The 21,902-nt window shown below is 37.6% G+C and overlaps 1 protein-coding gene across 3 annotated transcripts; it reads right to left on the bottom strand.

Annotated features, from left to right (window-relative positions):
* Positions 1–661: 661 nt before the first annotated feature.
* On the bottom strand, positions 662–17,220 carry LOC119793279. Of its 3 annotated transcripts, XM_038300370.1 has the most exons (6): positions 17,043–17,220; positions 9,876–10,065; positions 2,503–2,543; positions 1,468–1,847; positions 1,271–1,372; positions 662–767 (listed from the first exon to the last, which is right to left on the bottom strand). In XM_038300370.1, exons 2-6 carry the CDS (start codon positions 9,983–9,985, stop codon positions 738–740), a joined length of 663 nt encoding a protein of 220 aa, XP_038156298.1. In that variant the 5' UTR covers positions 9,986–10,065; positions 17,043–17,220; the 3' UTR covers positions 662–737. The 3 variants fall into 3 exon arrangements, with proteins under 3 accessions (XP_038156298.1, XP_038156297.1, XP_038156299.1); XM_038300369.1 differs by lacking the exons at positions 9,876–10,065; positions 17,043–17,220 and adding an exon at positions 4,086–4,262; XM_038300371.1 differs by lacking the exons at positions 9,876–10,065; positions 17,043–17,220 and adding an exon at positions 4,086–4,262 and having other exon boundaries at positions 694–767; positions 1,258–1,372.
* Positions 17,221–21,902: the final 4,682 nt, after the last annotated feature.

The following is a 21,902-nucleotide window of genomic DNA, read 5'->3' as shown; positions in this document are numbered from 1 at the left end:
GAAGATTGGAAAAACGTTGCCTGGTCTGATGAGTCTCGATTTCTGCTGCGACATTCGGATGGTAGGGTCAGAATTTGGCGTCTACAACATGAAAGCATGGATCCATCCTGCCTTGTAGCAACGGTTCAGGCTGGTGGTGGTGGTGTCATGGTGTGGGGAATATTCTCTTGGCACTCTTTGGGCCCCTTGGTACCAATTGAGCATCATTGCAACGCCACAGCCTACCTGAGTATTGTTGCTGACCATGTCCATCCCTTTATGACCACAATGTACCCAACTTCTGATGGCTACTTTCAGCAGGATAATGCGCCATGTCATAAAGCTGGAATCATCTCAGACTGGTTTCTTGAACATGACAATGAGTTCACTGTACTCAAATGGCCTCCACAGTCACCAGATCTCAATCCAATAGAGCATCTTTGGGATGTGGTGGAACGGGAGATTCGCATCATGGATGTGCAGCCGACAAATCTGCGGCAACTGTGTGATGCCATCATGTCAATATGGACCAAACTCCCTGAGGAATGCTTCCAGCACCTTGTTGAATCTATGCCACGAAGAATTGAGGCAGTTCTGAAGTCAGAAGGGGTCCAACCCGTTACTAGCATGGGGTACTTAATAAAGTGGCCGGTGAGTGTATATATATATATATATACACACACCATCCGAGCATGCCTCGGTTTTTCTATTTTTAGTACTGCTGCTGTCCTCATCTTGCACAAAGTCAGGCAGGAAATCTATGCTGGAAAGAGACCATCATGGTGAGCCTGCAAGAAGATAAATTTAAGCTGTTAGCTATTTAAATGTAAGTTAAAGTAGAATATGAAAAAAATGGCCTATAAACACTTCTTATAATAACAAGCAACTGCAGAAAACTTAAAGCTGTTAGCTCTTTAAATGTTTAAATGTCATGTCTTCCTTCCTCTCCAACCCACATTTGCATATGAAACTCTCAGAACATGCATTTTTTAAAGGGGCTTAATCACATTGTATGACCCAACACTTTTCCATCCCAGTAGCTTACTCTAGTTGTATACAAAAGGTATTCCCATAAATTATGCTGCATAATTTGATAGGATGACATCACATGCCCTATATAAGTATTGCCATGTAATGGTATTGATATTTACTGTTGTTCGAGTTTCCTACATTGTAATATAAAGCTGCTGTTAAATGAGACTGCATACAATATTGTTTTTGGTTGTTGATTGCACCCCATTTTGAATGTTTGAAAATGATTTGCATAATAACACTCACTATTATTCTTAACCTTTAAGTAGGTGGAATCAAAAGAGGCAACCAGTTTACAATGATCCTCTTCCAACCTCTTCCCCACAGGTCCCTGCTTCACCTTCTCCCAGTCATCTTCAGTCTTTGCATAACAGACAAAACCAAAAAAATATATTTTTAGTACTCTCTCATTGGCAATAAGGGTAAATGTTCACATAATCACAGTCAATGACTCACCATGTGTTTGAAGGCTTCCCCGAAGTAATAGCTCTTTACTTCAGGGTAGGCTAATCCCTCACAACACAACTTATTTAAGCTGGAAGCCACCAGGTACAGTTTTTCTCCATCATAGCCAAACACTTGCTGGTTCTCGCATGTCATCAGGACAAACTGGTCACATGGGACTGGAGTTCCAGTGACATAACCGATAACCTTCATCTCCACCGTTTCAGGGAGAAAAAACTTTCCCCATCCATTGACATCTGCTGGACTGTCATCATATTCTGTGTCCTCCACAGGGCCTATGAACAGTATGATTCCATCTGGATTTTTTAGCACAAATTTCTGGCCTCTACATTCAGTTATCTTCCGTGACACAGCTTCCAAATACTTTGCACCTGAAACACATTACACAGACAAAATACGTATTTGAACACCCTGCTATTATGCAAGTTCTCCCACTTAGAAATCATGGAGGGGTCTGAAATTGTCATTGTAGGTGCATGTCAACTGTGAGAGACATAATCAGAAAAAAAGATAAACATTCCAGAAATCACTATCTATAGTTTATTAACTATTTATTTGTATGATAAAGTTCCAAATTAGTATTTGAAGGCCTGAGAAAATCAATGTTCATATTTGGTACAATATCCTTTGTTTGCAATTACAGCGGTCAAAAGTTTCTTTTTTCCGTGATTTCTGAGTGGGAGAACCTGCAAACTAGCAGGGTGTTCAAATACTTATTTTCCTTACGACACACCCACCCACATATACCCGAGGGATTTTAGGCCACCAATGTTACTAAAATACCAAGGGTTTAGAGAAAAACTATAAAGAGCCTGGAAGGTACAGTAACCCTTGCACTGAAACATCAGAGATCTCAGTCCAGAAATATGCAGTTCCAGGAAAAACTAGACAAAAGATACTTCAAAGAACCCTCATCCTCCCGGACCTCTGGTAAAGGATCCAAGTTTGAGATGAAGGATCCTCCCAGCTTGCCCAGGAATAGAGGGGGTGGGTGAGTGAAAGAGCTGTTTTTTATATATAGCCTACCTTTTTTTTCGCTGCAGCCTTTAAACACATTTGAGAGCGATCTGATAGACACAAATAAAGTTGTTACAAATAATCCAACCAAATAACCTTATATAGGCTCCTACAAAACAAACTTAAATAAGAAGGCAAATAAACTTTCTCTTATTTCTTTTGTTTTTTTGAAGACTTTTGGACACCTATCCAGAAGTCTTTGTCAATTCTGTCAGCTCGCACCAGATCAGTCTGTAGTTGGAGCAGAATGGAGGTCCATCCTCCTAAAGAATTCCAAGTCAGATGTATGTCAAATAAAATGTTTTTTGTGTCTCTTTTGTTCTCTATGTGAGAGATCCAAAGACACTGTAATTGCATATGTGTAAGGAATTTCTGAGAAACTCAGAAGGATTTTCTTGAAACACAACATGCCGGGGAATTTCAAACCCGAAAACACATTCAGAAAAACGGTTTCATCCCAAAGACAGAACACCCAAACCTAATCTGAGCAGCGTTGTGTGTGCGATCCAGTGCAGTGAGGACTTTACAGCCTCCTATATTGGATAACCCAAAATAAAAGTTGCACAAATGCATGACACAGCATAGGAGAGCCAGTGGCTCTGGGAAAGATTCAGCAGTACATTTGCAACTCAAGAACAAAGGACACACCTATAAAGAACAACATTTTCAGATTCTGGACAGAGACGAGAACTAGTTTTAAACAGAGGTTAGGAAGCCATTTTTGTTAAAAGAGGAAATGTATCACAGAGAGGGAGGGTTGTGTTTTCAGCTTCCAAGCATTTACAATTCAGTCATGGGACTCATTCTAAAGAAATTACACTCTCATCAGGATTCAAAAGGCCGATCAGATTGACCATGCACAACAAAAGGCTCCAACAATCCAGAAGAAAGAAGGGTGGCTATTTGATCTGCAACTGAATTGAAATGTGCTTCAGAGGATGGACCTCCATGATGCTTACATATATTAGTGCTACAAACAGGGCCCATAGTTAACTTTCTTGGCCACCAGCCACTGTGGCAGGTAGATTCTGAAATTTTGCATAATAGGCATTAGTGTAAACTTCTGGCATTGGAATGTGCCAGGAGCCATTGTTTCAGAAACCACTTTATGATAAGAAAAACATAGTAGATCTACACAATTCACAATCCACCCGCCACAGTGTTTTTTCACCAGCCAAAAGTTTGTTAGTGTGAACAACTCAAAACGCCTTAGAAGGGGTCTTGAACTAATTGAAGAATTAACATTAAAGTGCCGCCAGGTTATTAACCTACTTAATCTCATTTATGTCTACACCTACAAAATGACAATTGTGTCTGCCCTTGTGTCACTAGCAACTTGAATAGAAAATTACAGAATTAAAAACAGCCAATTAATCTCACTGATGGTCTCATTCATCTAGTTAACATGCAGCTGCACATCTATTTAACTTTATAACTGATTATTTAGCAAGCAAGCACTAAAAATAGTTAGAAAGGTAAAAACACGAATTGACCTGTAGAAAACTGAGCTGAGCTGGTACCTTTGAATGTGCTAGGAACCATTGTTTCAGACACCACATTATGATGAGAAAAACAATTTAAACAGAACTTACCTTGCTGTCCTGTATCTCTTTGACCTACGGAGCACTTTGTGCTTTAAATGTTCTTCCATGTAAGCCTGCCGTGGAACAATCTCATTCAGATGTTTCCTTTTAGATGCCATATCAGTTTTACACGCCTTCTTTCCAAATTGTGTTGATTGACAATGGACACTACCCCAGTCTGTTCTGGTTTTCTGTTGAACTGAAAACAGAGGATCAGTGTTTATAAACAGAAGGTGTTCACAGTTAATGTCCTCAAACTTTGTAGCCTCTCTAATTTCAGATCACATCACATTTCACGTCACTCATTTATTTCCAGCTCTGTCTTAATAAATGTTAAATTTGACAAGAAGCTTTTTAGTAGTGTGTATGAAAGCTTTCAGTAGTGTATATGAAAGCTTTTCAGTAGTATAAATGAAAGGTATGTTTATATACACAGTTCTCACTACTTTGTATGAGAGCTTTTGAGTAGGTTATACAAGAGGGAAACATTTTCACTAGTTTACATTGAGAGCTTTTCACTAGTGTTTGAGCACTTTTTTCCAGTATATTATATGGAAGAGTTTAATTTAATATGTGTATATAGAAGTTAATTTCAATTTAAGTCCCTGATGGCACCCCATAAATGTTAGTGCTGTGCTCACTTCCTGTTATGAAGTTATTGCACAACATCACATGTCATTGCGGTCCTGGTAATGAATATTACAGTGGGCTAGTTTACCTTATTTAGTGGCTGGAATGATTGTTTATTATTTAGTAAATCACCAGCCTTTCTTTGGACCTGCTGTAACCACTGCAACCCTGTCATTTCCTGTCAAGGTCTCATTTTGGTATTTCACCTTAAAAACACACTTGAGACTTAACATCATGGACTGTTGCTAAGTTGTTCTCTAGGAACAACTTTTGAGTGGCCTTGGGGAGACCAAAATGTTTCGGTAAAGTCCACTTATGGTTCACCCAGACACAGTGGGATTCAGTTTCTCTGTCTTACATTTTGAGTCAAAATTGCTTTGCCTAAGAAAAGTCCCAGATTGCCTAACGTGTTGCGATTTCATTGAAAAGTTCAGCTCATTTCAACTTAGCGATAACTGCTCAGCTCTCTCCATGCAATGTTACTGTTACAAAACCTCAGCTCTATCTAGTAGCACGAGTTGAGAGTGGAGCAGTGAACGCTCACACCGCAGGAAGTTCACCGCTGGCAGCTTCACCGCCTTTCACCACATGGTTTGTATAAGAACTCTATGTGAATCCACTGCGTTTACCACAGTCACAATGCCCGGTCTGAATGCAATATTAAACTCACCCTCACTGAAAAACAAATTTAATTCAATTTACTTAGAAAAAGCGAGGGAACTTTCCCACAAAGAAATTATTTGTAAATCTCACCCAATAAAATCTAAGTTTATTTGATTTACCAAGTAGGGTTGATTTAACAAACAAACTCAAGTACACTTTACTACCAAATTTCTCTCAACAAAAGATGTGCTTTTGTTTTGCTTGTGAATTTTAGTTTAATAATGTATAGATCTTTTCCAGCATCATGTTCTTGTGGCTTTTCCAGTAACATAAAAGGAGTGAACAGTCATATTTTTGGACTGTGAAGCCAGCTGCAAGGAAACAGTGCTACACACTGTGCCACTCTTTTTTGAGGAGCTCTCGCAAAGCATTCTGGGATATATCTGCCATTCTAGTGAACATCGATGATTGTCATTATCCGATCAGTACCGTTAGCACGATTCGTACCGTTAGCACAATCCTTACCATCAGCTAATTTGCGCATGCACCACCAGATATAAACTATAATATATTAATATATTATATAATATATTAAATGTTGATAATGTATTTCTTGAGAAAATAAATGCCTTAAAATCCTTTCTGTTTTATCACTTACCTGTGCTGGAAATGGGATCCTATGGTGCTTCTGATAACTAACTTTTTTGGCTTTTGATTTTAACATAAATCTAGCCTTTTTGAATTTCATTTTTTTCCTTTCCTGTACACCTTGTGGTATATGGTGTGTAATCTAAAGAAATAAATAACAACAACAAAAAGCTAAACATGGTTTAATCATATTTTGCCAGACTACTCTGAACATGTCAGATGATTATGTCAGATAAGCTGTTTAACAGGGAAAATGTAAAAAGCATAAAATTGTCTCGCAAAACTCATAATTTTTTTAAGATGTGTATTAGCATTCTTTAGTGATATAAGGATAGAAATAAGTACATTAAGTAGAATAATTACATTGTTTATGGTGACCTGGATTCATATCTGCTTCTGGTACGGATCGGGTGATGACAATGATCAGTACTTTTCAAGGTCCATTGTGGGAAATTTCGAGTCCACTACTTTTTTATCCACTGACGTCCGGACACTCATGTATAATGGCGTAACCACCATATAGTTCCCTATATAGTGATTAAGGCAGACATTCGGACACAGCCTTTGTCAAGCTAGGGAAAAAGCACCAAGTTTACTCCTACTATCCTAGTACATATCACTTGCATCTGTTAAGTTGGGAACTTATTTAAAGGAGAAGTTTGGTCATATTCAGAATTCAAACTTCTGAAAGTATTTTAAATATGAAATAATTACATACTGTTCAATAAATGATAAGTGTTTTTGATTAATAGTAATTTTCATTTAAATGTGCTTTACTGGAGACATCCATGTTTGTCGAAGAACACTACTGCCACCTACCGGTTTGTGATGTCACACTGCAGTATCAGCTGTTGAGCAAGTCCCAATGCTGTATCTGGTGCTTGTCACAGCACACTATTATCTATGTCATCTGAAAACATTCTTCTTCGAAATTTTGGCTACATATTACATGTTTTTTCTCTGGCCAGAGGTTCGTTTAGAAATTCTCCCTCTTTAAGTTGGCAAACCAACGACGAACCCGTCCGTGGCGGATCGTGAATCGTAAACATTAAATAACACATTTTTTCTTCACTTGTTACAATTTTTTTTTCATCAGGTATTACAACTAGTGTTATACCTGATGTAGGGTGGATGTTCTAATTCATCAGGTATTACAACTAGTGTTGTTATACCTGAAAAAAAAAACAGTTGTATTACAACATCCAACTGCCATGCAAGTGGGCATTCAATTTCAATGGCGAAGTCCTCTGGACATCTTCAATAATTGTTTTTGATTGCAGATGTGTCTAGTAGCTCCCACTGATTTTGCTTGTAAAGCGGGGAGAATGGATCTTGGATATTTCCTGTTTGCCTTCTTGTGTCAGTCTCCTATTCCCTAGCTCCCTTCTTGCCTCTGTTCACACCTGCTCCCAATCTGCTAATTAGCCTGGTCTTTGTTTCTCTCTCCCATATAATCTCCTCCTATTTAGTCACTGTTTGCTGGTTTGTCATCATTACTTTGTCCCCTTGTGGTTGTGAGTATTTTTGGTTTTGAGCATTTTTGGATTTTTGTCGATTTATGTTTTGGATTTTTGCTGTTGTTGAACTTTTGGTTAAATAAACATTCAAGTATTCACCTCACGCTTTGTCTGCATTTGGATCCTGTCCAACAACCACCTCCTTTGTGACAAAATCACTGCAAATGTATCAGTTTTAGGTATAAATAATGATTCATTGATAATTCCTTGCAGACCAGATTTTCCTTAATTTTTTTAATACTATTTGGTAAGAGGAATTAAATGTACTTGTCTTTTGATGGTTATAGATTTACAAATTAATTTTGAGTTATACATTAAAAAAATGTTTAATTTTTATGCAAAAAAAATTTATTTTGCAGTAAATTTGACATAAAAACCTATGTAATATTTAAAGAACCAAAAAGTCCCCCTTCTCAGTGCTGATAAGGGCTATATTTTTTTATCAATTATCATTGAAACCTCACTCCAGCTTCATCAATCTCTCCATCTTTAACAGTTTTAACTGCCTCACTAGCAATGTATTATCATTATCATAAGAATGAATAATAAATAATATATAAGGTGTTCCATGTTAAATAGATATATATATGACATGTTACTGTTACAAACAAGAACGTTAATCTGTTTAAGAAAACAAAAAGTCTTACTGTTGTTTAAGCCCTTCTTTGGTGGCAGTGATTTCCTGAAATTAGATCACAAACGAATTATTGGATGGCTGGCGTTACTTGAAAACACTGAAGTTAGCAGGTTGTCGGTCCGTGAAAAAAAGATGAGTTTAAATGATATGATATTCTACATATAAGTGTAAACTAAAAACAAACCAGGCACATATATTAACAGATTCCCTACAGACTACCTCCCTTTTTTCAAAGGTTGTGTACAAGACTGTCGCTTCCGTAACTGTCCCGCTTAACATAAACTCGTTGGAATGTGCTAGGAGCCATTGTTTCAGAAACCACTTTATGATAAGAAAAACAAAGAAAATAAATCTACAAAATTCACAATCCACTCGCCACAGTGTTTATTCACCAGCCAAAGGTTTGTTAGTGTGAACAACTCAAAACGCCTTAGAAGGGGTCTTGAACTAATTGAAGAATTAACATTAAAGTGCCGCCAGGTTATTAACCTACTTAATCTCATTTATGTCTACACCTACAAAATGACAATTGTGTCTGTATGGAAGAATTATCCTGCCATAATGCAAGAGCACATAATTTCAATTTGAGAAAAGAATTTCATCTTCTTGCACTCAAAACTTATAATGCTCACACTCCAAACATGCGCTCTCTCTCAAATATTTTCTCTTCTCTCTCAAATCTTTGTTTCTTCTCTCAGATTTAATGCTTCTTGCACAGATATTTTCTCCTCTCGCTTGCCTCCTTCTCTTCACACACAAACCGCGCTCTGCTCGAGTCTATACGCTCGCAAACCCGTAGGCTCTGCTTGTGGATTTTTTTTGCTCTCTCTCAGATTGGATCGGATCGTCGCCTAGCAACCTTTCCAGCCAATAAAACGACAGCCTCGGAAAGGATGCGCTTGTCTAACTCTACTGAGTTACCTTACTCAGTAGTTACCTTACCGACAATAAAATGGCTTTTTAATTTAAAAGCTATCCATTTTCAGACGTGACGTGATGTGAACAGAAAACTCCCGCCTCAGAGTTGCTCGTCAGAAAAAAAAGAAATTAGTCAGGGCAGTCAGGGCAGATGCTAATTCTGCCTCCAGCAGAAATTAAGTGACTTTTCATTGGTGATTCTTGAATCGCCCTTTATTATTTCCTTTTTTTATTTTCCTGACTGTTGTTGTTTTTCAGCTTCTTATTTTAATAGCGTTTAAATTAAAAAGCCAATTTATTGTCGGTAAGGTTTATCACAGGCAGACTCTACTGAGTCTGCCTGTGATAAACCTTAACGACAATAAATTGGCTTTTTCAGATTTAGTGCCAGTATAGGCATTAAATCTGAGAGAAGTAACAAAGATTTGAGAGAGAAGAGAAAATATTTGAGAGAGAGTGCATGTTTTGAGTGTGAGCATTATAAGTTTTGAGTCCAAGAAGATGAAATTCTTTTCTCAAATTGAAATTATGTGCTCTTGCATTATGGCAGGATAATTCTCCCATACGTCTGCCCTTGTGTCACTAGCAACTTTAATAGAAAATTACAGAATTAAAAACAGCCAATTAATCTCACTGATGGTCTTGTTCATCTAGTTAACATGCAGCTGCACATCTATTTAACTTTAAAACTGATTCTTAAGCAAGCAAGCACTAAAAATAGTTAGAAAGATAAAAACACAAATTGACCTGTAGCAAACTGAGCTGAGCTGGTACCTTTGAATGTGCTAGGAACCATTGCTTCAGACACCACATTATGATGAGAAAAACCATTTAAACAGAACTTACCTTGCTGTCCTGTATCTCTTTGGCCAACGGAGCACATTGTGCTTTAAATGTTCTTCCATGTAAGCCTGCCGTGGAACAGTCTCATTCAGACGTTTCCTTTTAGATGCCATATCAGTTTTACACACCTTCTTTCCAAATTGTGTTGATTGACAATGGACACTACCCCAGTCTGTTCTGGTTTTCTGTCGAACTGAAAACAGAGGATCAGTGTTTATAAACAGAAGGTGTTCACAGTTAATGTCCTCAAACTTTGTAGCCTCTCTAATTTCAGATCACATCACATTTCACGTCACTCATTTATTTCCAGCTCTGTCTTAATAAATGTTAAATTTGACAAGAAGCTTTTTAGTAGTGTGTATGAAAGCTTTTCAGTAGTATGTATAAAAGCTTTTCAGTAGTGTGTATGAAAGCTTTTCAGTAGTGTATATGAAAGGTATGGTTAGATACACAGTTCTCACTACTTTGTATGAGAGCTTTTGAGTAGGTTATATAAGAGGGAAACGTTTTCACTAGTTTACGTTGAGAGCTTTTCACTAGTGTTTGAGCACTTTTTTCCAGTATATTATATGGAAGAGTTTAATTTAATATGTGTATATAGAAGTTAATTTCGATTTAAGTCCCTGTTGGCACCCCATAAATGTTAGTGCTGTGCTCACTTCCTGTTATGAAGTTATTGCACAACATCACATGTCATTGCGGTCCTGGTAATGAATATTACAGTGGGCTAGTTTACCTTATTTAGTGGCTGGAATGATTGTTTATTATTTAGTAAATCACCAGCCTTTCTTTGGACCTGCTGTAACCACTGCAACCCTGTCATTTCCTGTCAAGGTCTCATTTTGGTATTTCACCTTAAAAACACACTTGAGACTTAACATCATGGACTGTTGCTAAGTTGTTCTCTAGGAACAACTTTTGAGTGGCCTTGGGGAGACCAAAATGTTTCGGTAAAGTCCACTTATGGTTCACCCAGACACAGTGGGATTCAGTTTCTCTGTCTTCCATTTTGAGTCAAAATTGCTTTGCCTAAGAAAAGTCCCAGATTGCCTAACGTGTTGCGATTTCATTGAAAAGTTCAGCTCATTTCAACTTAGCGATAACTGCTCAGCTCTCTCCATGCAATGTTACTGTTACAAAACCTCAGCTCTATCTAGTAGCACGAGTTGAGAGTGGAGCAGTGAACGCTCACACCGCAGGAAGTTCACCGCTGGCAGCTTCACCGCCTTTCACCACATGGTTTGTATAAGAACTCTATGTGAATCCACTGCGTTTACCACAGTCACAATGCCCGGTCTGAATGCAATATTAAACTCACCCTCACTGAAAAACAAATTTAATTCAATTTACTTAGAAAAAGCGAGGGAACTTTCCCACAAAGAAATTATTTGTAAATCTCACCCAATAAAATCTAAGTTTATTTGATTTACCAAGTAGGGTTGATTTAACAAACAAACTCAAGTACACTTTACTACCAAATTTCTCTCAACAAAAGATGTGCTTTTGTTTTGCTTGTGAATTTTAGTTTAATAATGTATAGATCTTTTCCAGCATCATGTTCTTGTGGCTTTTCCAGTAACATAAAAGGAGTGAACAGTCATATTTTTGGACTGTGAAGCCAGCTGCAAGGAAACAGTGCTACACACTGTGCCACTCTTTTTTGAGGAGCTCTCGCAAAGCATTCTGGGATATATCTGCCATTCTAGTGAACATCGATGATTGTCATTATCCGATCAGTACCGTTAGCACGATTCGTACCGTTAGCACAATCCTTACCATCAGCTAATTTGCGCATGCACCACCAGATATACATCAGGGTTGCTCTCGATTATAGTTTGTAAAAAAAGACCTAAATTACATTTTTCTCTCCCTAAAAATAGTAAGCGTACTAAACTATAATATATTAAATGTTAATAATGTATTTCTTGAGAAAATAAATGCCTTAAAATCCTTTCTGTTTTATCACTTACCTGTGCTGGAAATGGGATCCTATGGTGCTTCTGATAACTAACTTTTTTGGCTTTTGATTTTAACATAAATCTAGCCTTTTTGAATTTCATTTTTTTCCTTTCCTGTACACCTTGTGGTATATAGTGTGTAATCTAAAGAAATAAATAACAACAACAAAAAGCTAAACATGGTTTAATCATATTTTGCCAGACTACTCTGAACATGTCCGATGATTATGTCAGATAAGCTGTTTAACAGGGAAAATGTAAAAAGCATAAAATTGTCTCGCAAAACTCATAATTTTTTTTAAGATGTGTATTAGCATTCTTTAGTGATATAAGGATAGAAATAAGTACATTAAGTAGAATAATTACATTGTTTATGGTGACCTGGATTCATATCTGCTTCTGGTACGGATCGGGTGATGACAATGATCAGTACTCTTCAAGGTCCATTGTGGGAAATTTCGAGTCCACTACTTTTTTATCCACTGGACGTCCGGACACTCATGTATAATGGCGTAACCACCATATAGTTCCCTATATAGTGATTAAGGCAGACATTCGGACACAGCCTTTGTCAAGCTAGGGAAAAAGCACCAAGTTTACTCCTACTATCCTAGTACATATCACTTGCATCTGTTAAGTTGGGAACTTATTTAAAGGAGAAGTTTGGTCATATTCAGAATTCAAACTTCTGAAAGTATTTTAAATATGAAATAATTACATACTGTTCAATAAATGATAAGTGTTTTTAATTAATAGTAATTTTCATTTAAATGTGCTTTACTGGAGACATCCATGTTTGTCGAAGAACACTACTGCCACCTACCGGTTTGTGATGTCACACTGCAGTATCGGCTGTTGAGCAAGTCCCAATGCTGTATCTGGTGCTTGTCACAGCACACTATTATCTATGTCATCTGAAAACATTCTTCTTCGAAATTTTGGCTACATATTACATGTTTTTTCTCTGGCCAGAGGTTCGTTTAGAAATTCTCCCTCTTTAAGTTTGCAAACCAACGACGAACCCGTCCGTGGCGGATCGTGAATCGTAAACATTAAATAACACATTTTTTCTTCACTTGTTACAATTTTTTTTTCATCAGGTATTACAACTAGTGTTATACCTGATGTAGGGTGGATGTTCTAATTCATCAGGTATTACAACTAGTGTTGTTATACCTGAAAAAAAAACCTGTTGTATTACAACATCCAACTGCCATGCAAGTGGGCATTCAATTTCAATGGCGAAGTCCTCTGGACATCTTCAATAATTGTTTTTGATTGCAGATGTGTCTAGTAGCTCCCACTGATTTTGCTTGTAAAGCGGGGAGAATGGATCTTGGATATTTCCTGTTTGCCTTCTTGTGTCAGTCTCCTATTCCCTAGCTCCCTTCTTGCCTCTGTTCACACCTGCTCCCAATCTGCTAATTAGCCTGGTCTTTGTTTCTCTCTCCCATATAATCTCCTCCTATTCAGTCACTGTTTGCTGGTTTGTCATCATTACTTTGTCCCCTTGTGGTTATGAGTGTCAAGTGATTCAATCTTTGCTAAGCTATTCCCACACTTGAAGGGTTGTATTAAGCTGAACATTAAACCGGGTTCCACTCAATAACCAAACTGTTGTTTCATCTTTTCCTTTTTTATTTTTCTTCTTGTGTTGTTTACAGATAATCGTTTAATTAAGCAGGTGAAAAACCTTTAAAAGAAATGAAACCAAACAAAGCATTTACCATATTGCACATTGTAATAGTTCTGAGAAATGCATCATTAAATATATTTATGAAAATAGACTATGTTTTTAACTTTAAATTAAGACCATTTAGTTTTTAATTATCATAAAAAATGCATCAAGTAACGTATTAAAGCATTTTAACCCAAAGCGGATTTATGCAGGTTATTTAACCCCATAGATTACATGAATTCTTAAATAGCAATAGTAAATAACCAGTGAGTGATTTTTAGTTTGTTTTAAATATGCATAACGTAGCATATCAAATTTCATTTTAACTGTTGAATACTAAAAGTCCATTTTAATCACACACAGAAGAAAGATGCAAAAATTACCCCGTGCAACAGTTTCACAAACACGTTAAGTTGGATCGTTTCAGCCGCAACGTTAAACAAATCACTGAAAACAAGTTACACCAGCATTTCTCAGACTAAATAAAGCAAGCTTCAAGAAGCCTTACAAGCCAACATTTTCATGAAGCACCGTGTGAGTATTTATAAGCTTAACACTACAAACAAACATTTCCTGCACGTCTCAATGCCTCATCAGCGCGGCGCATAAATTCTATTCACAACAGGGTTAAACGCAAGCTTAACGGCTGTCTGTTCAGTCCTTCGCTTCCTCAATACAAATTTTGCACAGCTTCTTCCACTGCCCGAGTAAAACGGGGGCTTTTTATTTTCATGCTGCGATCCTCTTCTCTTTTTCTTCTTCTCGTCGAGTTTTATGGCGGTTGGCAACAAACTGTTAGTAGCCTTACCGCCACTTACTGGTATGGAGTGTGGTTCGTGATGGTTTAAATATCTATCCTGATACATTCTACCCTAACTTCTTTTAAACATTCATTCACACTTAAAAATATATATATATATTTGTGCACAGCTTTGTATATCATTCCTTCACTCACAAACACACTTACTATAATTAAATTCTATGGAATAATTTCTTTTTCTTTATAAATCGAATAATTATTTGTATGTGTTTACTCCCTAAATTTTTCCTCAGTATATCTAATAAATTAACCTTCTCCTTAATGTCTTCAAACTCTCTTCTCATATATCTTCTCTCTTTTTCATATTTATGACATTCTAATATAACATGTTCTATGGTTTCATATTTATCACAGAAATCCCATTTGCCCGTTTTATGTTTTTGTATTTTAAAAAGTGTATAATTAAGTTCTGTATGACCATATCTTAACCTTGTTATCACTCTTTCCTGCTTTCTATTTCTTCTTCCATTTCTTCTTTCTCCTACCATCTTCTGAATTTTATAAAACCATCTTCCTGTTTTATCTTCATCCCACCTTTTTTGCCAAATTTCCATAAGTTTCTCTTTAATAATACTCTTTCCTTCTGATTTACTTATTTTAACTATAAAACTAATGGAATGTTTAATTGCCCTTTTTGCCATTTTACCTGCCTTCTCGTTTCCTTCTACCCCAATATGTGCTGGAACCCACACAAATGTAACTATCAGCCCCATGTTTCGTATTCTGAACACTGTATGATATATTTCTAATAAAATGTCCATCCTACTATCTGTTTGGTTATTTTTTAAACTTAACAATGCAGAGCTTGAATCTGAACATATTATTGTTTTTAATGGTTTTATGTCTTCTACCCATTGTAACGCTAATAATATTGCCAACATTTCTCCTGTGTATACTGATAATCCATCTGTAATTCGTTTTCCTATTTTTATATTGAATTCTGGTACTACAAATGCTATTCCTAGTTTCTCAGTTATTTTTGATGCATCAGTATAAATTTGAATATATTGATAATAACTGTCTAAATGTAACTGTACTAAATTAATATCTACCGTGTACGATTAATCTTGTTTCTTTTCCATTAGTGACATATCTACTGTTGCTTCTGGTAGAATCCAGGGAGGTATAATTGATATTGGTGTTGTTTGACTCATTTCTAAACTATTAATTTTAAATTTTTTTATTTTATTTTCAATTGTCCATCCAAAACTCCTCATTTCTTTCTTTTCTTTTTCCCAGCATGGATTTAAAATGTCCAAAGTTGGGTGATCCACATTATTTCCTTGTAAATTTAACCAGTAATTAATTTCTAATTTTGTTCTTCTTAAATCTAATGGCATTTCTCCCATTTCTATTTCTAATGCTGCTGTTGGTGTGGTTTTAAATGCTCCAGTACATAATCTTAATGCCTGATGTTGGATAATGTCTAATTTAGTCAGATGTGTTTTAGCTGCTGAACCGTACACTAAACAACCAAAGTCTATGTTGGATCTTATCATACTTGTGTAAATCTGTTTTAATGATTTCCTATCTGCTCCCCAGTCACTGCCAGCCAAACATCTCAAAATATTCAAGATTTTCTTACATTTATCAACAACTTTTTGTATATGTATATGCCATTTTAATTTTTCATCAAACCATAATCCTAAAAATTTTTTACACTTTACCTACTCTAACTTTTGTTTATATAATTTTAATTTTATTTCCTTGTTTATTTTTTTCTGAGTGAATAACATTACTTTCGTTTTATCAACTGAGAACTTAAATCCCCATTGCAACGCCCATTTCTCTATTTCAATAATAACCTTTTGTAATTTTTTAACAATAAAATCAACATTTTTCCCTCGTTTCCAAACAGCTCCATCTTCTGCAAATAGTGAACACCCCATGTCTTTTTCAATATCTTTAAATACATCATTTATCATAATTGAGAACAATAGTGGACTTATAATACTCGCCTGTGGAGTTCCATTTTCTTGCTGCGATCCTCTGCTTCAACTGGGAAGTTTGTCTCCCCTTTTGATTGACTAATTGATTGTACGCAGGTGAGCACGCAGCTTACCTGCGTGCTCACGCTCAAACAGCTGATGTAAACAAACAGTGAGTATTTTTGGTTTTGAGAATTTTTGGATTTTTGTGGATTTATGTTTTGGATTTTCACCTCAAGCTTTGTCTGCATTTGGGTCCTGTCCAACAACCACCTCCTTTGTGACAAAATCACTGCAATTGTATCAGTTTAAGGTATAAATAATGATTCATTGATTGTTATTTGCAGACCAGATTTTTCCTTAAAAAAATGTTTTTAATACTATTTGGTAAGTGGAATTAAATGTACTTGTCTTTGATGATTATATATTTACAAATTAATTTTGAGTTATACATAAAAAAATATTAAATGTTTATGCAAAAAACATGGTATTTTGCAGTACATTTGACATAAAAAACTATGTAACATTTACAGAACCAAAAAGTCCCCCTTTTCAGTGCTGATAAGGGCTATATTTTTTTTTATTAGTCATCATCCTCACTCCAGCTTCATCAATCTCTCCATCTTTAACAGTTTTAACTGCCTCACTAGCAATGTATTATCATTATCATGATAAGAATAAATAACAAATAATATATAAGGTCTTGCATGTTAAATAGATATATATATGACATGTAACTGTTACAAACAAGAACATTAATCTGTTTAAGAAAACAAAAAGTCTTACTGTTGTTTAAGCCCTTCTTTGGTGGCAGTGATTTCCTGAAATTAGATCACAAACAATTTATTGGATGGCTGGCGTTACTTGAAAACACTGAAGTTAGCAGGGTGTCGGTCCGTGGATAAAGATGAAATTGATATTCTACATATAAGTGTAAACTAAAAACAAACCCGGCACATATAACTGTCCCGCTTAACATAAACTCAGATCAGCTGATTAGATGGGAAGGAACAACAGAATAAGGAATAAGGAATAAGGAATGAGGAAGAACCAAAAAAGAAGAAATCACATGTCCCCAGTGTTAGCCAACTCAGCGACTTTGTCGCAATTAGTGACTTTTCAGACCCCGCAGCGACTCTTTTTCAAAGAAGCGACTGGCAACAAATCTGGCGACTTTTCTGGTGTCTGCCGTGGGGCGCCTGCTATGGGGCCAAAATTGTTGCGTTATTATTTACAAATGTTTGTGGAGAGTTGTATATCTGTATCTCAAATTGTGCGTGTGCAGGGGGATTTGAAAATGTGTAAATGAAACTTAAATGTGTGAGGAGATTTATGTGTCTGTACAACAATCTGCAAATGTGCAAAACTACTTGTGTGTGTGTAATCTGGTTTGCAAATGTGTAAAAATCCACAAATCTGTATTCAGATCCACAAATATTTACTGCGATTTGTAAATGTGTAAAAAACCCACAAATCTGTATTCAGATTTACAAATCTGTAGTGTCAGGACTCAGCCGACAGGGCCGTGCAATTTCTGCTGGTTCTGCTTCTTTCTGCTTTCTCCCCAGGTGTTTGCAGTTGACAGGTGGGCAGGGCGCACGCACCTGCGGCTGGTTGAGCTGCGTCTGATCACACTATAAGAGCAGCATCCAGACAGCAGGAGGACGCCAGAGTGTTAACCGTAGTGGTACGACTAAGGCCACAGTCTCTCTACTGACTTCTGACTTCCCTCGTTAACCCAAACCTCTGTGTTCCCCAGGTTACCTCTCGATCACCTTTCAGAGGGTCCCAGTCGTGCTGACTCCAGGTTCTGAGTTCCCACAGGGTCCTCCCTTTCTCCTGGCTCCAAGCAAGGTGCTTCGAGCCACTCTGGTTTCTCCTGCTGCCCCGGATCATTGTTAAGTAAGCGCAGCTCTGTCACCCTCAAGCCCGAGCCCCACCTGTCACTGAAACACCCGCCACCAGCTCCATCGATCAGAGCCTGAGTCCGCTCCGTCCTCCCCCGGTTAGGTTGCTGCGTCCGGTGGTAAGCTCACGTTCCTCTGTTCATTTTTGCCTGATCGCCCTTTCCGGCTAATCACTAACTTCTCCTTTCAGAAGTCGAACGGGTCCCGGTGCTGTGGCTTCCCCGTCGACTCCGTTGCTTCCATTTTCTCTCTCTCAATAAACAGTTAACTGATCCCTGTTGCCGTGTGTGTTCTGCATGTGGGCTGAATACGTTCAGCCGAACATGATATGTAGTAAGATTTGCAAATGTGTAGAACAATCTGTAAGCACACACAGAGACACAGTGACACTGTGTTTGAAGTATTTGCGCTTCAACACCCAGAAATACAGACACATCAAGTCCAGCGGTTTCTCGGTTGGCTCTCTTTACACACGTGATTTTTGCTACACTTCTGCCGTGTGAGATGCACAAATGCAAAAGGATTTGTATTTGTAATATCTGGATTTGCTGCCCTGGGCGCAGGCTCGCAGGCTGCAGCAGGGCCGCGCTCAATTCGGCATGAAAAAATAAATAAATGGATAAATAAGGTATTTGCCAAAAAACGGCAAGAAAAATAAAATATTTATTTATATGAATAAATAAGGTATTTTCCAAAAAACGGCAAGAACTAAAAAGGAAAATTAGTTATTTAACGAAAACCGGTTTCTGCAGCCACCAAAACGGTGTCAGTAAACCTGGGAGCCGCTCGGGCAGCCTACTGGCAGAACAGCCGGACTGTCATCATGGTGGCTGCGTAGTGGCCGTGCCCGAAGAGCCTGCTGACGGCAGATGCTGCCCCCGGAGTGGCCGATGGTGCCCGATACCGGCAGATGCTGCCCCCGGAGTGGCCGATGGTGCCCGATGCCGGCAGATGCTGCCCCCGGAGTGGCCGGTGGTGCCCGATGCCGGCAGATGCTGCCCCCGTAAATTATGAATTTACATTGAGCTAATAGGACATAGAATTTTATTAAACCTAATTGAATAGAAATTTGACCTCATGTAGCTATCTTGTTCCCTGTATTTGTATCCCTTTTTTTTTATTTCATGCTTTTCTGAGCCCCCATAAAAATACAGATCTGCCTCCTGCCTTTGTCCCTTTGAAAACCTCTGCCTGGTTAGTATGCCTTCTGTTACTAAATGTTTCATCTGGATTCCCCTCCTGCCTTGACCTTCCAGAAACGTCTAGCCTGTGCACTCCTTGTGTGTTTAACCCTCTCCCCCCAGACTGACCATAACTCTCCTGCTAACCCCAATCTTATCTGGCAGTGTTAAGACTTGGATCCGTTAATGAGTGATCCAAACAGTGTTATGGTCTTGGTTTTGTTACGTTTTCTTTGAGTTTTTTCAGTTTCATGTTTATTCATGTTTTTCTTTGTTTTCTAGTTTTATTGGTTTAATTCCTATTGTGTTTGTTTTTGGATGTGTTTGAGTTTTAGGCTTTTCTTTGTTGTCCTCTTGTGTTGGTTTCTTTTTCCTTAGCTCTTTTCCTTGAAGATTCTCTTCACACCTGCTTCCAATCTGCTCGTTAGTCCTCTCAGTTTCCCATAAATACTCTCCTTGTGCAGTTCCTCAGTGCTGGTTTGTCTTCTCTACTCGTCTTTCCCTGGCTTCTTGTGCTTGTTTACCCCTGATGTCTCCCTGATTCTGGTTTTCTTATCATTTTAAGTTGGATTTTTTAATTCCTGCCTCTGTTACTCGTGTTCATTAATTAAAACTGCAATAACTCACTTCTGCCTCTCTGCCTTTGCATTTGGGTCCCCAAACCAAAACCAAACACTGACAAATGGAGTCCCTGGAATCAGTATTCAGAGACACTACGACCTCCCAGGTATTGAGAATGTTAGTGGCTTTTATTCAGTGCACCTTCCACACCATTCAGTTGTTCTTGGACACTTACCCTGCTCTCCTTCCCACAATGATTCAAGCTCCAGTCAGTTCCTTACTTTCAAAAAATGTTTAATAAATAAAAGATGAGGAGGAGGAGGGGGGGAGGACAAGGTAGTCAGGGCTCAGTCAGTAGAGGGAGAAAGTCTGATCACCAGAGGTTTAGGACCACGCTGATCCACTTGGTGTGGAAGTATTGCTGGAGACTGGGTTACATCTGTCAAAAATTAACATTTTACTAGACATTTGAAGAGAGCTCAGATCTTTATAAAAGTGAAAATTATAAGGAAAACTCTTTAGATTCAAATATGAAAAACCTTCACTTTTCAGAGTGTTTTATATCCAAAGAATATTCATTATTTAATTTGCAGCTTCAAATTGTGTGTGTGGTTTTGCATGGGTAAGTGCACCAGAGGTACGTGTACCTACAGTACAGTACCTATCCCAAGCTGACTCTCAGGGATTTCTTCTTTCTTCATGACCTTAACCAGAAAACAATGAATCAAGTAGGTCTTATATTTTTTTGAACTTACTAGAATATTGTCATATAAACTGAACATGGAGCAGTGCGGATACCCAACAGAATAAAATGTACTATCAGAAAGACGAATGTTAAGGTATCAATTCCAGACATATTTAATAAGCCATAAACCTGTTACATCAAATCACAATCATTTTAAGCATTATATGTTGTATTAAATTACTGTGTGTCTGCAAAGCTGTCTGAAAGTATTTAGAAGAGTGGAGTGATAACAAGGACCTATTAGAGCGGCGGTCCCCAGCCACCGGAGAAAAAAAAAATTATATATATATATAATATATATATGTATATATATCGACGATCAGAGTCTGAGTAATGTTTTATTTTGAAAAATAAAAAAAAGTTGCGGTATTCTCTCCCAATTACATCAGTCGGTGCATGACACAGGTTAAGACTCATCCTCTATAACATCCTATCTTTGTGAAGCGGGACTTTCTGCGGTTACAGCGACCAAAACAAAGCTACGGAGCAGACTGGACATCATGAGCACACTTCATGTGTCATTGTCACCGATTACGCCTAGATGGGAGCGGCTTTTTGTTTTATTTTTATGCTGTTTGTATTTGATTTTATGCCAGTCGTATCATTTTACTTGATCGTATTTACCCAGGCATCAGCGCGGGGGGGATGGGGGTGTTGGGTTGGGTAAATACGATCAAGTAAAAAACGGTCCGCTAACAATATCCCCCCGCCCCTGACATATAGCGGTCAGTGGTGCACAAAAGGTTGGGGACCGCTGTATTACAGTATTTCAATGAAAAACTTGGTTATCCTGACATCTAGTGGTGAGCACTTGCACCTGGTGACACCAGAAGATGCTAATCAAATACTACATAAATCTGGCGTTTTAGTTATTTCCAAACTTAAGATGACATTCAAAGTTAGAGCTCAAACAGGAGGCAGGGATTTCTTCAAGAATTGGCACTAGTGGTTTAGATGAAGACTCCATCTTGCTTGCTTTAATTTTTTGGACTTTGACGAAAAAGATAAATGAATGAGAAAACTTGGTTTCAGACTTTTAACCAGATCCCTAAAGTTCGGATTTTACTGCTTTTCATCTTGTTAATGATTGGCTCTGTGTATGGACAGTGATGCTCTATCTTTCCGGTTCTTTTCCCTGACAAGAGATCACTCAGATAAACTCTTTAAATAACATTTCATAACCTCTATGTAATAAATAACCAGGAGACATGACAACAGATTTTGATAGAAATTGTAATCTTACTCAGATCAG

This window comes from Cyprinodon tularosa, unplaced genomic scaffold (assembly GCF_016077235.1).
Source record: "Cyprinodon tularosa strain WSP-4 unplaced genomic scaffold, ASM1607723v1 ctg449, whole genome shotgun sequence".
Taxonomy (NCBI): Eukaryota; Metazoa; Chordata; class Actinopteri; order Cyprinodontiformes; family Cyprinodontidae; genus Cyprinodon; species Cyprinodon tularosa.
This window is presented reverse-complemented; position numbering and strand designations above follow the sequence as displayed.